This window comes from Xiphophorus hellerii, chromosome 11 (assembly GCF_003331165.1).
Source record: "Xiphophorus hellerii strain 12219 chromosome 11, Xiphophorus_hellerii-4.1, whole genome shotgun sequence".
NCBI lineage: Eukaryota > Metazoa > Chordata > Actinopteri > Cyprinodontiformes > Poeciliidae > Xiphophorus > Xiphophorus hellerii.
The window spans coordinates 26146853-26161348 of NC_045682.1; the positions used below are offsets into that span (position 1 = coordinate 26146853).

General features: G+C 42.6%; 2 protein-coding genes and 1 long non-coding RNA gene across 3 annotated transcripts in view; 1 reads left to right on the forward strand and 2 right to left on the reverse strand.

The window, feature by feature from the left end:
- The window catches only part of LOC116728522 (glucocorticoid receptor), a 62666-nt gene extending 57242 nt beyond the window's left edge, over positions 1-5424 (forward strand). Inside the window, exons 8-9 of the mRNA XM_032576703.1 lie at positions 217-374; positions 1159-5424. Of these exons, the coding sequence (XP_032432594.1) occupies positions 217-374; positions 1159-1311 (311 nt within the window). The 3' untranslated portion in view covers positions 1312-5424. The remainder of the gene's footprint in view (positions 1-216; positions 375-1158) is intronic.
- A 1123-nt stretch (positions 5425-6547) lies between these two features.
- LOC116728521 (rho GTPase-activating protein 26) overlaps positions 6548-14496 on the reverse strand; it is an 80619-nt gene continuing 72670 nt past the window's right edge. The window contains exon 24 of the mRNA XM_032576702.1: positions 6548-8277. Coding sequence (XP_032432593.1) covers positions 8189-8277 — 89 coding nt within the window. The 3' untranslated portion in view covers positions 6548-8188. The remainder of the gene's footprint in view (positions 8278-14496) is intronic.
- LOC116728524 (uncharacterized) lies at positions 9216-13395 on the reverse strand. Its single transcript, XR_004340995.1, has 2 exons — positions 12350-13395; positions 9216-9420 (listed from the first exon to the last, which is right to left on the reverse strand). It is a non-coding gene; the product is annotated as an uncharacterized LOC116728524 (long non-coding RNA).

The following is a 14496-nucleotide window of genomic DNA, read 5'->3' on the forward strand; positions in this document are numbered from 1 at the left end:
GACAAAATACTCTGCATTTTATTCCAGCTCCTCACAAGCTCAGGTTTATCTGAATGGGAGCGAAAAAACAAAAAAACAAACAAAAAAAAAAAAACTAGGAAACAAAAAACTAAAAAATATTGTCCCCATTCTTGGCTTTATTTGAAGGTTATATTTATTTCCATCTAAGCTACACCCACAGTCATCTCTGTGTGCCTCTGTTTTCCATGTGTGCAGTTCCAAAAGAAGGCCTGAAGAGCCAGGCGGTTTTTGATGAGATCAGGATGACTTACATCAAGGAGCTGGGAAAAGCCATTGTGAAGAGAGAGGAGAACACGAGTCAGAACTGGCAGCGATTCTACCAGCTAACTAAGCTACTGGACTCCATGCAGGAGGTTTGTTAACAAAAACTCACATCTGCTCAGCTAGACGGGACTTTTTCTTCTTCTCTCGTAGCTGTTCATTAGTCAGGCCAACTGCTCTGGTAGCCGGTTTGAATGAAACATAGAAATCAATGTGGCACCATGTTAATACTTCACACAAATCTGACTGAATTTTGCCTCTACTCACTTTATCTGATATTAAAATTTGTTTTAAGTCCTAAAACATGAGTGTCCGAAAAATTCAAACATTTGGGGAAAATTACTTTAAGCTGAGTTTTGATTCATATTATTCACAGATTTTCTGCTTCCTTTCATAAATGAGTGGTTTCACTACAAAAACTCGAAATTGTATCAATTAATTTTGGTTTAGTTTTTTTTTTCTTCAAATATCTCAGTATACTTGAAATAAGACAAAACTAACTTACAAATAACCTTTCAGCAAGATATAGGAATTTTTGTCTTATAACAATTTTTTTTCAATTTCTTGAAATGATTAAATTCTTGAATTTTTTTTGTTAAAAGTAAAAAAATAAAATCTGCCAGTGGAACTAGTTCTTTTCATCAGTCTCCTAGTACACTAAGATATTTGCACTTGAAACTAGAAAAAATACTTGGTAAGATTGTGTTTTTGCAGTGTTCATGTTCCCTTCAAATCTCTTCCATCTCTTTGTACCTCCTCTGACATCCTGTTCATTACAGCACACTTTCTTTGAAAAACATCTAGCTAACTGAAAATAGCTTCACAGAACGATTCTCATTAAAGACTGGGTGTGTGTGTGTGTGTGTCCCGTTCCAGATGGTGGAGGGTCTCCTGCAGATCTGTTTCTACACCTTTGTGAATAAGACCCTCAGCGTGGAATTCCCAGAGATGCTGACGGAGATCATCACCAACCAGATACCAAAATTCAAAGACGGGAGCGTCAAACCTCTGCTGTTTCATCAGAAGTGACGGCCTTAAACTGTGAATCGATGCCTTAACTGCCACACTGCTTCAGGCTCTCTTGCACCAGTTCTGCTTTCCCCTATAAGTCTGGTTCAGATTTTTGTTTTGGTTTTGCTGGCCTGGTCTGTTCAGTCTGAACTCAGAAATTACCTATAGCCTCAAACCTGCTACCACTGACTGTAGCTCAGTCTCTTGGCACACCAAGAACAATATGAATGTTTCCTTCGAACGTCTTGTGTTTTTTCTCAGTCCTCACCTCCAGACCTCAGACATTTAATGTTTCTAAAGATGTCCTATGGCCTCTTACTCTCTCCTGCCTGCATTACTAAAACCGTTTCCTCACACCGATGCTCGCCAGCCCGATCTGCTCTTGCCTGGTGTCAGTCCGCTCGCCTGCTGTGCTTCTCTGCGCTGAGTGTTGGTCACGGTCTGGAGACGAATGGGACACATTGCGAAAGAATCTAACTTTTCTTCTGGACTCGAGGACAAAAAAACGGATATGACCAATGGAAGAATAGAAAAACAAAGCAGCTTGTGGATTCTTCTTCATGTGTTTTTATGCAGACGCACATCGCTGATCACTCATTCAGAGCTCACACCAGGCGTCACGGTCAGTTCAACCTGACATGTTTACACAGGATGTATCTGAGGGAAAACTAGTGCCTTTTAGTTTTTATGCTCATTATAGCCATTGCTTACAGACACATCTTTTTTCTTTTTTTACCTTCATGTTTTGCTGCCTTTAGTTTGCTCAACCTGTCTCCTTCTGATTCCTCTTTGAATTGGACATTTCTGGTATTTTGAAAGTGGGACGTCCTCTCTGTCTCTGTTCTGTGCAGGAAACAAAGTCAGCCCAGCAACTTGAAATATTATTATTCTCATATCCAGGTCTTAAAAGGTTTAAAGAACTACTATATTATGGTTAAATATACAATTTGTTTTGTATTTGAGTTGGAAGATTAGGTATTGTCTCAACCCTACTTCTCTTTACATGTATTGTAAGCAGCCACTATCTTACAATTTTTATCTGAGTTGATAGAGAATGCAAATTCCTGTCAAATGATGAATGTTTGCAACCAGTTGCAATTTTTATTTTTTGGGTACATTTTAAAAATATGTATCAAATCGAGTGAGCGAATCCATGAAGATGCCCACTGTGTGTGTGTGCTCGATATTATCCATGATACTTCAAGTCAACCTCGCTCAAAATGTCAGTCCTGTCCTTTTCACTGCCAGCTGCTCTCAAACTGAGCTTGCTGCTTTTCAAATAGTTCCACATTTGTTATGTGTAATTTAAAGGTAGTGATAGATCTTGAATTCACCAATCAAGCTTTTTCCAGGCTGTAGCAGCTTCCAGTTTTCTTTGAGGTCTTGCGCGCCCATTCCATTTTGGAGTAATTAATATTTGGGTGCTAAGGACAATAACACATCAGGTGTTGTGCTGCAGGTTCTTTGATACAGCAGATAGACTTGAATCCTATAAAACCTGTAAGGATCTATAATATTAACCCCTTTTTGCATCAAAGTATAATGGAACAATTATCTGATTTTTATTAAGCACAAGTAAATGCATGAAGTACATGCAGTTTTAATGTAGTAATACAATCTGAACTGTTTATTTTTTCCATAAATCTTTGATTGGTGGATCTCTCATAGAAGTGCAACAGAAAATGTATTTGGGCTACTTCTCCCGTCAAGCTCTGATTTTATAAAATGTTCTTGAAAATAGGTGAAAAACAGTAAAACAGTGAATGGTGCGTTTAAATACACACTTTATACATAAAACCTGCCTTTTAATTCATTGTAGAATTCATCCATTTGAAACGTAAGAAGCTGCAGTCGAGTCCACATAATTAGTTTATTCTTGCTCAGGCGATGTCTCATTACATCAGATATTTTTGTCCTATTAGTGCCAAATATCATGAAAGGTTTTTATCAGTTTTCTTTTAATATCCTACAGATGTGAAGGGTAACGTGTACAGTGGTGGTTTGTAACTTTGCTTCAGGGTGCTCAATCTACAGTGTCACAGATAACACCAGCTAACTAGAATCAATTGTTTAAAAGATGATTATTTTTTTCAGATTCAGATGTTGCTACGGTTGTTTATGTGTATAAAACATTCGTACCAGCTTAGTGGCCAAATCTACTGTTCAGGTTTGCAGCGGCTTCTGCTGAGTCTAAACACAACACTGTTCACCTTCCTGCGCCGCTGTCCTTGGTTTTTCTAACTAAGATGTTGGCTTTCAGGGTTCCTACAGAGTTTTGACAAGCATGAAAGAAGTATGCATAGAGAAATGTTTTCCGTTTTATCTCTGTCCTGTTCCTTAACGTTGCTGTTCCTTCTGTTCTTTTTCCTTGTGTCCTATCTCCCTTCCTTGTGTTCCTCCTCCTGTTGTTGGTTTTTGTATAGTTGAAATATCAGTCCTAAATTCATACATTAATTATTAATAATTTAAAGTGAAAGAACTGGGAATGCTGCAAAACTGAGTCTGGAAAAGTGGAGTTTATACATGAACCTGTGTAGGAACATCATATGGATTTTCAGCTCTTTACTTAAATGCACAAAAAACTAGCAGTACTCTTCTATTAAGAGCCATATGTTTTGTTCTTTTCTTTGAAGCCAATCCTACTGGGTGACTGTTTAGTTCACAGGCTTTTCGGCTGTAGCTCACCCAGAGTCTGCTTTTATCCCAGCGTGTTGATCAATCTGAGGATTTTAACTGAATCCTCTTGTTTCAGGTGGCTTTACAGTTATTACGAATGTACAGTATTACATTCGTGTTCAGGTGGTGGCGAGTCTGGAGGCCAGCTTTAACGTAACGCTCCCCTGCCCCTTGCCCCCATGGCCTGCTTTTAGGGTTAGATGTACATAAATAAAGGTGACATATCCAGTGCAATGCAAACAAGTGTCTGTTATTACAGAAAACATATTTTTACATGTCTGTCAGCACTCACGACTTTCTTATACATTTCAGTTTGACTAAAAGCCTTGCAAAAGGGAGACAGAGAGCCATAGAAATACGATTTCAAATCAGGAAATAGACAAATATCAGTGCTTTTGGAGATTGATCTATTGTAAAAAAAATAAATATTTTGTGATTTTTAAATACATTATCCTGATCCTCTTTGATATGACTAATTTTAATTAATCATTTTTGTACATTAAATAAGTCAAAAACGTAATTTTTTTCCCGTTTGTCGGTTTTTGTTTGATAAAGGTAGATGTGATGAATACATTAGGAAGTGTTTGTCTTGTGAAGTAAATGTCAATTCTACAAGTGTGTGCACAAGTCTACAAGAATGCTCACTGTGGTTTTTTTTTTTTTTTTTTTTAAATAAAACTAAATGAGGAAGAGGAGAGCTAGAAGGCTGTTGGGGCAACCGACTAGAGGACGTTTATTTTTGAATTTTTGTTTTGCGCTAAACAACAGTGACCAAAGCAGAGGAGTAACTGAAAACAAACTGAAGTAATCGAGCAGTTACAATTTGTGTAGCACCTATGAGCTTACTTCTTAGCACTTCGGGTTTTATTTCAAATGTGTCTTTTTTTTTGTAAAAGGTCTTGGCTTTGGATCTCCTGTATATTGCTGTAAAGATCTACTGGTCACTTAAAAGATGAAAAGGAAAAAAAAAAAAAAAAAAAAAAAAAAAACAAGGAAAAACAATATCTCCACGTGAAAATAAGTTTTCCAGAGCCTGACAAAATTGCACTACCCTCACATGGGTTGTCACAGTCTACTTTGTATAAAATACATGCAATTATCTTTAAACATTAAGGGCAGATCATGTTTCACTGGTATACAGAGCTATGGCTTTCACTGAAGTCTGTTTTCGTTCATATGTCGGTTATGTAGATGTAATGTAATGTAAAGACAAATATAGATATAAAAAAGTTTAAAAATGGTTTATATTTACACTTCTGTATTCAGTGTCAATATTTTCCCCTATTTGATTACATGTTGAATTAGGTTTTTTTTTCTTTTTTGTTTAGTTTTTTCAACATTGGATTTGGCATTGTGTCAGATGATGTCTGTCATCTCTGGTTCAAGGCGGAAATGTGGAAGAACTGACTTTTCTCTAGTTCAAGCATCTTAGACAATAAAGTTCCTGTTTCGCAACGCTGTTCCCTAAAACTTCATTTCAGTCAGGTATCTCCTCTGGGTTGATGGAAATGGCCATATTTACTCAAGTGTGATTTTATTATTTTCAATATGAGACAAAAAATATGAAGTGATGAGGTTAACATCATGAGATTGAGTTTAAAAAATGAGGTTAGAACATTTTGTTGTTGGAAAAGCCTAACATTTTGTGACCAATAAAAACTAGTTTTTAAATTAGACTTTATTTACATAGTTCACTCTAATTCAGTTCTGAATAGAATCCAATATGGTCAGGTTAAGATTATTTTTCCAGATAATAAAACATGTATATCTAATGAAGCAAAGTTGCATGGAATTAATTTTGGATCAATTCCTTTAATTTTTTTCACAAACAGGAAGGTGAAAAATAGAGGAAAGAAAGCTAGGCTATTGCTTTGATCAAAGGTAACAGTTTTAACATTATTTTGTCTATAAACAACTTAAAAAAAAAAAGCTTAACAGGCTTTATCAAATACAAAACTGCCTAAAGTCTGTCTAATCTGATTTTATTTTATTTTATTGAATTGAAAGACAACTGAATTAAGTGATGAAATCAGAGCTACACCCAATCAGATGATCTGCACTAAGATGAATGTGTCTTCACTGATAGACTGAGAAGTCAGCGATGTCTCCCAACCAATCGCAGAGCAGAATTTGAGCTAAATTTGAAAAAGTAAATGCTCAATGCCATTTCTGTTGAAACCATCTTTGTTTCTTAAAGTAAAACCCAATAATCTGTGGAGAAGTAACTCTGGTCTGTCAGACACTTCCTACCTTCTCTGGCTGAGAAAACAGCCAGTAATGGCAGGGAGGAGTCTCCAGCAAGTATCGATCACATGCATATCTAGTTGCTATGGTTACACATCAACAAACGTGACGATACAGAGAACTATTTTTTTGTTGTTTATACTCAGTGGCAGCACAACAGAGAGGGACTGAGAAATGGCAAAAAGTTTTAAGTCATTAAGGGAGTAAAATAAATCACTTGGGATTTAATAATAATGCAGCAAGCAATTGGTCAAAATTAAAAGATATGTTTTTTTTCTCACTCCAGAAATGCATCAAAAACTCCAGCCGTAAAACGTAAAACTCAAAGCAGAAGTTGTTCAAGATGTATCTTTAATTCTTCACAATCCTTCACCAAAATCTGTAGGAATATTTAAGGCTGTGAACAAACATAAATGATAGAAAATTCTGGCAACAAATAATGCAATAATGGAATTAAGTTAGTAAGCTAGAAATACAAAATATAAAATTTCATACTTGTGAAAAAATTATACCCCATCAAAATGCTGTTTTTATTTACAGGATCATTAAAAACACCTCAAAAGGATGAAGTTTGGAATTTTACGTTCAAGAAAATCTTATAAATAAGTTTATATATGAACAAAGTAGTCTTATTTCACATTAGCTTGCTTTTTTTATTCTCCCATTAGTTTTTTCTCCTTTTAAAATTCTCTTTAAAAAGAATCTTGTTGATAAAAGATAGAATGGGGGGAAAAAAACTCATTACCAAACCATTCACCTCAGGAAACAAGAGCAGTCGCTGCAGCCCAGAAAATGATCTACATTTCATTAACTATAAAATCAAAATGTCAATCTGTCCTCACATCATTATGCTTAATAGTCTTTACAATTCCTCATAATGTGATCAAAGCTGGGGAATGACATTATGTCTTCTCTCTCTGTGCTGCTAATATTAAAGCTTCAGATTCTGTGTTATGGAAAAAATAAGAGGGGAAAAAACATGCAGGTGCTTTGTAATGTTATAAAAGGAGAGAGAAAAAGTTTCCTGGTTGATTGGAATTCCAAGAATGGACCAACATAGTGCAAACATGACTCATCATTTCTCCACTTGCAGCAAGGCCTTGCAGCTGGGCTTGTTATAACCAGCAGCAATCAGTTGCTCCTCCTACGCCTCACTGTAAACTGCTGAGCTGCCTGTGGATCCTGTGTGAGATTTTTCACATTTCTACTTTCCAAGTGATGGCTCTGCAAAGGAAAAGACTTACAAATGAGCGTGGCGCCAACGCTGACCCGAACCGTTTGAAGCGTACTCATCAGTCTTGCGGATCTGCCCTGGGGCTCACGGCGTTTTACTCCTAAACATCAGTGAAGCGGACTGTCTTCCCCTGGAATTACCCAACGAGCGATTGCGAACACGTTTACAGCCGAGCCCAATCATCGCCGTCTGGTTCCAGGGCTCAAATTTCCCAAGGGGATTAGCGACCAAACAATGGAGAGATGAACAAGCAGTTTAAAGCTGAAGGCCACTTACCATTTATCTTGTTCCCTGTCAATAATGCCGTGTATACCTAATGACAACGGGGAATGATGAGGAAGTGGCAGTCCAGATCGAAGTAGTAAAACAGACGTTTAAAAAATGAATTGCAACTCTCACCTCAAATATATCAGCTCACTTAGAAGAGTAATTTCACCAAACCCTCGGGTTATCTACACCCCTGACACACAAACACTTACAACTTCTTCACTGTGAACTCAGGTCCACACAATCCCATAACAGTTTCAGTTTTTCCCTCTTTCTCTTCCCAGTGCAATTCAGACAAAGTCCACAATGCTTCAGTCCTGTGCCAAACCCCTTTCTGCTTGGTCCAGTTTCCATTCTCCAATCTAGTCAACACAAAGTCAATAAAATCTGCTCCAGTTGATAATACAATAACAGAGGAGTTTTGTGCAGTCAAGTCCAGCTTGGTCTACGTTAAGTTTCTTGGTCCAGCTGTGGCTATAGCAGCTCCACGTAGTTTTCTGGAATCAGTCCAGTTCGACCATCCAGAGTCCCCTCCAGCCAGCCGGGCTCCCTGGAAGCATGAACTGTAAAGAAGCAACAGAAAGATGTAAAATATGACGGCATAAATTAAGTACTATACAGTTGAAATGAGATATTTACACACAATAACATTAATTAGACTTTAAGCAATTTTGGAAAGTGCCAATGATGTCATGGCTTTGTAAGCTGGTTAAGTCACAACATTTGAGTTCAATGGAGGCACACCTAGGAATGTATGTTAAAGCAACACCTCAAACACACTGCTTCCTGTGACATCATGGGAAGAAATAGTCAACCAAGAAATCAGCAACACAATTTGAAACCTCCACACGTTGCAACATTCGTCTGTTCAAACAAATGTGTTCTCATGTCTCACACATGAACTTGTTTTGGTTTAAATTTGCAGGCCACCATCAAAATCAAAAAGAGGTTTTTGAAGATGCTGGCTACAGTAAAAGTCCTGTAACAATGTGGGCTGAAAGGCTACTCAGGAAAATAAGAAGTCCAGATTCCAAAAGCAACATAAAAAAACAGATCAGAACTGAAAGACCTTCATTTTTGGAAGTAATTTTAATTTTGCATTAAGTAAATCGAAGTTATATTATTGTGCAAATATCTGGTCTCAGCTATATAATTTGAGTTGCGTTAATAAGTCATATCAACATAGATGCTAACAAAGCAAACATTAACCAAATATGTGAGCTTAACGACACGCGTAGCTTTATGTGTCAAGTCTGATATGTTTAGAAATAACAGGCTGTTGTGCAGAAACTAATCTGGGACACAATGTTTGTCAGTCAAGAAATAAATATACAAAAGTGACATGAAATGTGGATATTGGTGAATAAGGTAATCAATAAATCGCAAAAGAAATGCAGACAATATATATAGTGTTATGTTATTTCAGGGTACTTTTTGGCTGCAGAGTTTTCCAGCCTATAACTGGCACTGAGTTTAATAAAACATCAGGTTGAGACTTGCCAAATGGAGCCTTGGCGAAAATTCAAACTGGGAGACTCGACCAGCTTCACCACATCATCTAATCACTACGCCCGACCGCAGCCAATCCGGACCGGAGCTTCACGCCACTCCAGCCAATCGTCGTCCAAAGACACCTTCAAAAGTCCGAGCTACCCTGGGGTCTTCCTGCTCGTCAGCCGTGCTTCGAACCTACGTGAACGCTTCTCCTACCTCTTAGACATTCAGTCAACAAGTTTCAGCTGCCTTCCGTCCGCCCAGATCCAGGGAGTGTCCCTCACCGGCCGGCTGCGCTCCTGTCGACTCCCCGCTACTCCTCACCAATCTAACCGCCCTCATCTTCCTTCGGCCTCCATCGGCGACGACGAGCCGGAATTTTCCGTCCTCCCCTCGTTGACGTCGCAGTCCTCCGCTATCTGCCCGGTTCCCCGCTCCGGCTCACCATAGGCTGCTGCGGCTCATTGGCGCTGTCCCCCGCAGCAAGCGCTGGTTGTCTCCACGATCCGCCGTGGCTGCACCGACGCACGTCGGCTCTTCCTGCTCGCCCCACCATGGACTCGATCCGTTGCCCGATCGTCTCTCCCAGTTCACCTCCGAGAGGACGTCGCATCAGACCGCTACGCTCACCTCCACCTATCTCGGCTCGCAGCTGGCTTGTCAGCCTCATCAACCCGCAGCTTCGTCTGCGCCCATTGGGCGTCATCTAGGTAAGACGTACCTGCTCCTGACTCGTTCATTCTCCCTACGCTTTACGTCTCTGTCAGCGTACCAGTGCCTTTAACTCATGTTTACCACGCCTCCTATCGCCGGTCAGTCTTGGCATTTCCAGGGTCGCGACTAGCTCGTTCCGTTAGTTCCCCGCTCAGGCCGCCGTAGCCCTCTCTTCCCTCTGTTGCTAAGATCGCTCCAAATTCTGTCAGTAGTTCCAGTTTGCATTTCAGCTCATTCTGGCCTCCGCCTAATCGCAGCACCATTTTCTTTAAGCTTTTCACGTCTAGTAGAGGGGATCCGCCTAAAGTTCCATATAAAACGCACCTGAAAACAAACGGGCAATCTTTTATTTACAATTTCTCTTTTCTGGAAAAAAAAAAAAAAAAAAAGCCGTGCTGCCCCTTCTACTCCAGATCCATGCAAGCAGCCCATCCACACAGATGGCAGAGCGTCCGAGCGCTGCAGCTCCAAAATGGTGCAGTCATCAGGTGTCTGAAAGAGAAAATACCTTAACTATGGACCCAGCAGGTAGATTACCCGAGAGCAGAGACGCAGCCTACCTAGATCCACGCTTATCATCTGGTGAACCAGGTGGAAACGTAACAATGCTGCAGGAACACGCGAATGGCTTCATTAGTAGGTCCAGCATCCACAACAACCGCAATCCCAGCCATTGACCGTAGATGGCTTGACGATCTCAGTTGAGCAATCAGGAACACAAGCCACCCAGGCAGCCGACATACACGGGGAGAAACAGTCACGCACACACACCTTAGCAGCACCATCAATCACGGGGCCGCTCCTGGCACAAAGCGGGAAGGATGGTTCTCCTTCCCCCTCAGTCGGGCCAATGTCGCACCCCGAGTGGTCTGATCATCAGAAGCCGCTCGTAGGCTCTCTAATTTTGCAGCTTCATTGCAGCCAGACCGGATCTCATCTGCGTACTTTCCAGTCGTCAATCTTAACCTCCACCCTCGAACAGTTGGCTTCACCTGCACAGCGATACGAACTTCATGAGTCCTCTTTCAAGTGATTCATAGTTCACAACGCCGCTCACTCTGACAGCTTTCTTTCCTCGTCATCCATTGGTTCCGACCCATATCAAGGAGGCATACACACAGTTGGTACGCAGACATGCGAGCTAGGTGGTCAGCGTCATCTGTACAGCCGTCAGTTCGATACACGCGACGGGATAAACAACGTTCTTCTGGTAAATGAATGGTCAGTAATTACCGCTGGAGCTAGTCGTAGCCGACCACAAAGCTCGTTCGTATAAAACAAGCCTCCCGTTCCCCGATAATCCGACTGCTTACCACCAAGCCGGACCGTCGCTGGCAATATGGCTCACGAAGATCTAACTTCCCTGTTATGTGGCCGATTACCTAAAAGCGTTTCGGTAATCCCTTTCTGTCGGTCGCTACCAGCCGTTGGAGCAGGACGTATGGCGATCCTCATTGGCAGGAAACTAAACTCCGGCCCGACGTTGACTCTCGGTCTCGTGTACGTGCTCTAGTCTACCGCGCAGTAGGAATCCTGACTTGTTCTACCCTTTTCCTTGCGTTCTCTAAAGAGCTTTTGGGGGATTTACAGGCCCCTATTATTTAGCGATCCAACTTCGTCTCATCGCCCCCAGCATAAGATAAAAACACTCCAGGATTTCGAGAATTACATCCACGCATTCATCCGTAGTTGCATTAATTAATTAATTAGTTAAGCAGGATTCGTATATCCGTACAACTTAATCATATTACAGCAGATCACAGGCAGCCAGTCTGTCCCTCCAGGTCCAGTTATAACTCCCACATCTGCCTCCGTGCAAAGCATTCCTACAGCTTCCCTTCTTCAGTTCTTTCCTACATCCGCAGTCTGCTCGCTGGGAGCAACTTTCACGCTAAGCTTTAGCAACCTACCACATCATCTAGTCTAGTCTGGTCATCTAGTCTAGTCGAACCCCGCTGTGAATTTCTTCTCAAGGGATTTCTAAGCATAGCTCCTCTAATCCTGATAGCTGGAAACCCATCTCATTCCCATCACTTGGGAATCTTATCACTGCACACCAATCCGGCGCCTTCGTCCCCTACATCAGAGCTCCACTCATGCGCTTTCCTCCTAGCCTTCTATGGATTTCAGATACGGAGTGAGTTCACACTGCATCTAAAGTATTCAATCAGTTTGAGACTATCTAACTCGATACTAAATTCTTCCCTGACCACTACAACCGCTGCCCGTTTCATCTGCCACCTCAGACTGATCTCAGCTGAGATCCTCCCCCTTGCCACTTCTCGGGCCATTCTTTTAGAATAGGCGTTGCCACATCGCCATCGTCAGGTGTCCCTTCAGCTTCTCTCCTTCAGCTCGGCCGCTGGTCATCCCCGGCCTTCTCATCCTATATCCTACCAAATCTTTCAGCTGTGCTCGAAGCTCCACATGCAATGTCTGCAGGTGAGCATCTCTCCAAATTACTGGTGGTGGAGCACTAGTCACCGTAAATAGCTACTAAATGGTGAAATTCTTCTATTTGTTCATTGGTCCCACAGTGATACTTAGTGGTTGATTTGTGCTTTATTTTGAAGAGCGGTAGATTTCTTCTTTGCGTATTTTGTGTTAGGCACTTCCTGTTCGCTAACCTCGCAGAGTCAGCGTTAGAGCCTGAAGAAAAAGAAAATTTGTAAAATAGCGCTCTTGGAAAGCAGAATGAGGTAGGATTGTGCGCAATTGTGTTTTGTGAACATTTATGTTTATTTATACATTATGTATCCTTTATTTATGCTACAGTTTTCACGGTGTCTGACAAGAAAGGTCAAGATTAAACTGCACCCGTTCGGAACTCCCTGCATCTGGCTGTTCATTCCGAGAGGCCGCTACAGTCACCTCTAACATTTATTTCACACCTAGGGAAGCTAGCAGGGCCCAACAGGCCCTCAGCCCTGCCGGCTTGGCCTCGCAGTCCATCACGCTGCTTCGCCATCAGTCCCGCCAGCGTGCGGGCCCTATCGCCTATCAGTCTCGTCAGACTGCAGGCCCTGACTGACGCCTATCAGTTCGGCAGACTGCAGGCCCCGACCCATGCCTATCAGTCTCGTCAGGCTGCAGGCCCGACTGACGCCTATCAGTTTCGGCAGACTGCAGGCCCTACCGACGCCTATCAATCTTGTCAGACTGCAGGCCCTACCGACGCCTATCAGTCCCGTCAGACTGCAGGCCCTACCGACGCCTATCAGTCCCGTCAGACTGCAGGCCCTACCGACGCCTATCAGTCCTGTCAGATTGCAGGCCCGACCGACGCCTATCAGTCTCGCCAAGCTGCAGGCCCTACCGTCGCCTATCAGTCCCGTCGACTGCAGGCCCCGACTGACGCCTATCAGTCTTGCCGAGCTGCAGGCCCCAACCGACGCCTATCAGTCTCGTCAGACTGCAGGCCCAACCGACGCCTATCAGTCTCGTCAGACTGCAGGCCCAACCGACGCCTATCAGTCTCGTCAGACTGCAGGCCCAACCGACGCCTATCAGTCTCGTCAGACTGCAGGCCCAACCGACGCCTATCAGTCTCGTCAGACTGCAGGCCCAACCGACGCCTATCAGTCTCGTCAGACTGCAGGCCCCAACCAACGTGGTGCGCCTATCAGTCATCCGACTGCAGGCCAGCCAGGCCTCGGCCCGGCTCCCTCTTTTGGGGGGAAGACTATCCCGAGCTCGCCGAGCAGACCGCCTGCTCACGGCGATCCTCGGCTCACGGTCTTCTGCCGGGTCCGAGCGCCAAAGAAATTGTACCATTAAATCTTTTTAACTGCTATTTTCTTCTCTGTGTGAGTCTCTCCAGATTGAAATGGAGCCTTGGCGAAAATTCAAACTGGGAGACTCGACCAGCTTCACCACATCATCTAATCACTACGCCCGACCGCAGCCAATCCGGACCGGAGCTTCACGCCACTCCAGCCAATCGTCGTCCAAAGACACCTTCAAAAGTCCGAGCTACCCTGGGGTCTTCCTGCTCGTCAGCCGTGCTTCGACCCACCTCCTCCCCTTCTCCACCTTCACCATGAGGGTCGTCGTCCAGGATCCCTTGTGCTCTTCCTCTCCAAGCTCCGCTCCACCACCAGTTTCGGTCCCGGGGGGAAGACTATCCCGAGCTCGCCGAGCAGACCGCCTGCTCACGGCGATCCTCGGCTCACGGTCTTCTGCCGGGTCCGAGCGCCAAAGAAATTGTACCATTAAATCTTTTTAACTGCTATTTTCTTCTCTGTGTGAGTCTCTCCAGATTGAATTGGCTGTTCTTAAATTAGCAGGATCCGCATCAGAGTCAGAAATTTCTGATCCCAATCAGGCTAATTTTTGACAACATGCAACAGGCATCTGGTTTCATGAAAGTAAATATAATTTATCATTTTATCCATCCATTTCCTTAACCTCAGTCAGTGTTCAGAGGATTCAGCCAGTTTGTTTTGGGTCACTATCATGCGAAAGGCTGCAGTTCTGTTTCAAGTTTACTTTACAGACTTTCTTACATTTTACTCAGGCAGGCTCTGAGGTGAGCTAAAATGCTGACCAGGTCAGGTCCTGCAGCAGCAAAAAAG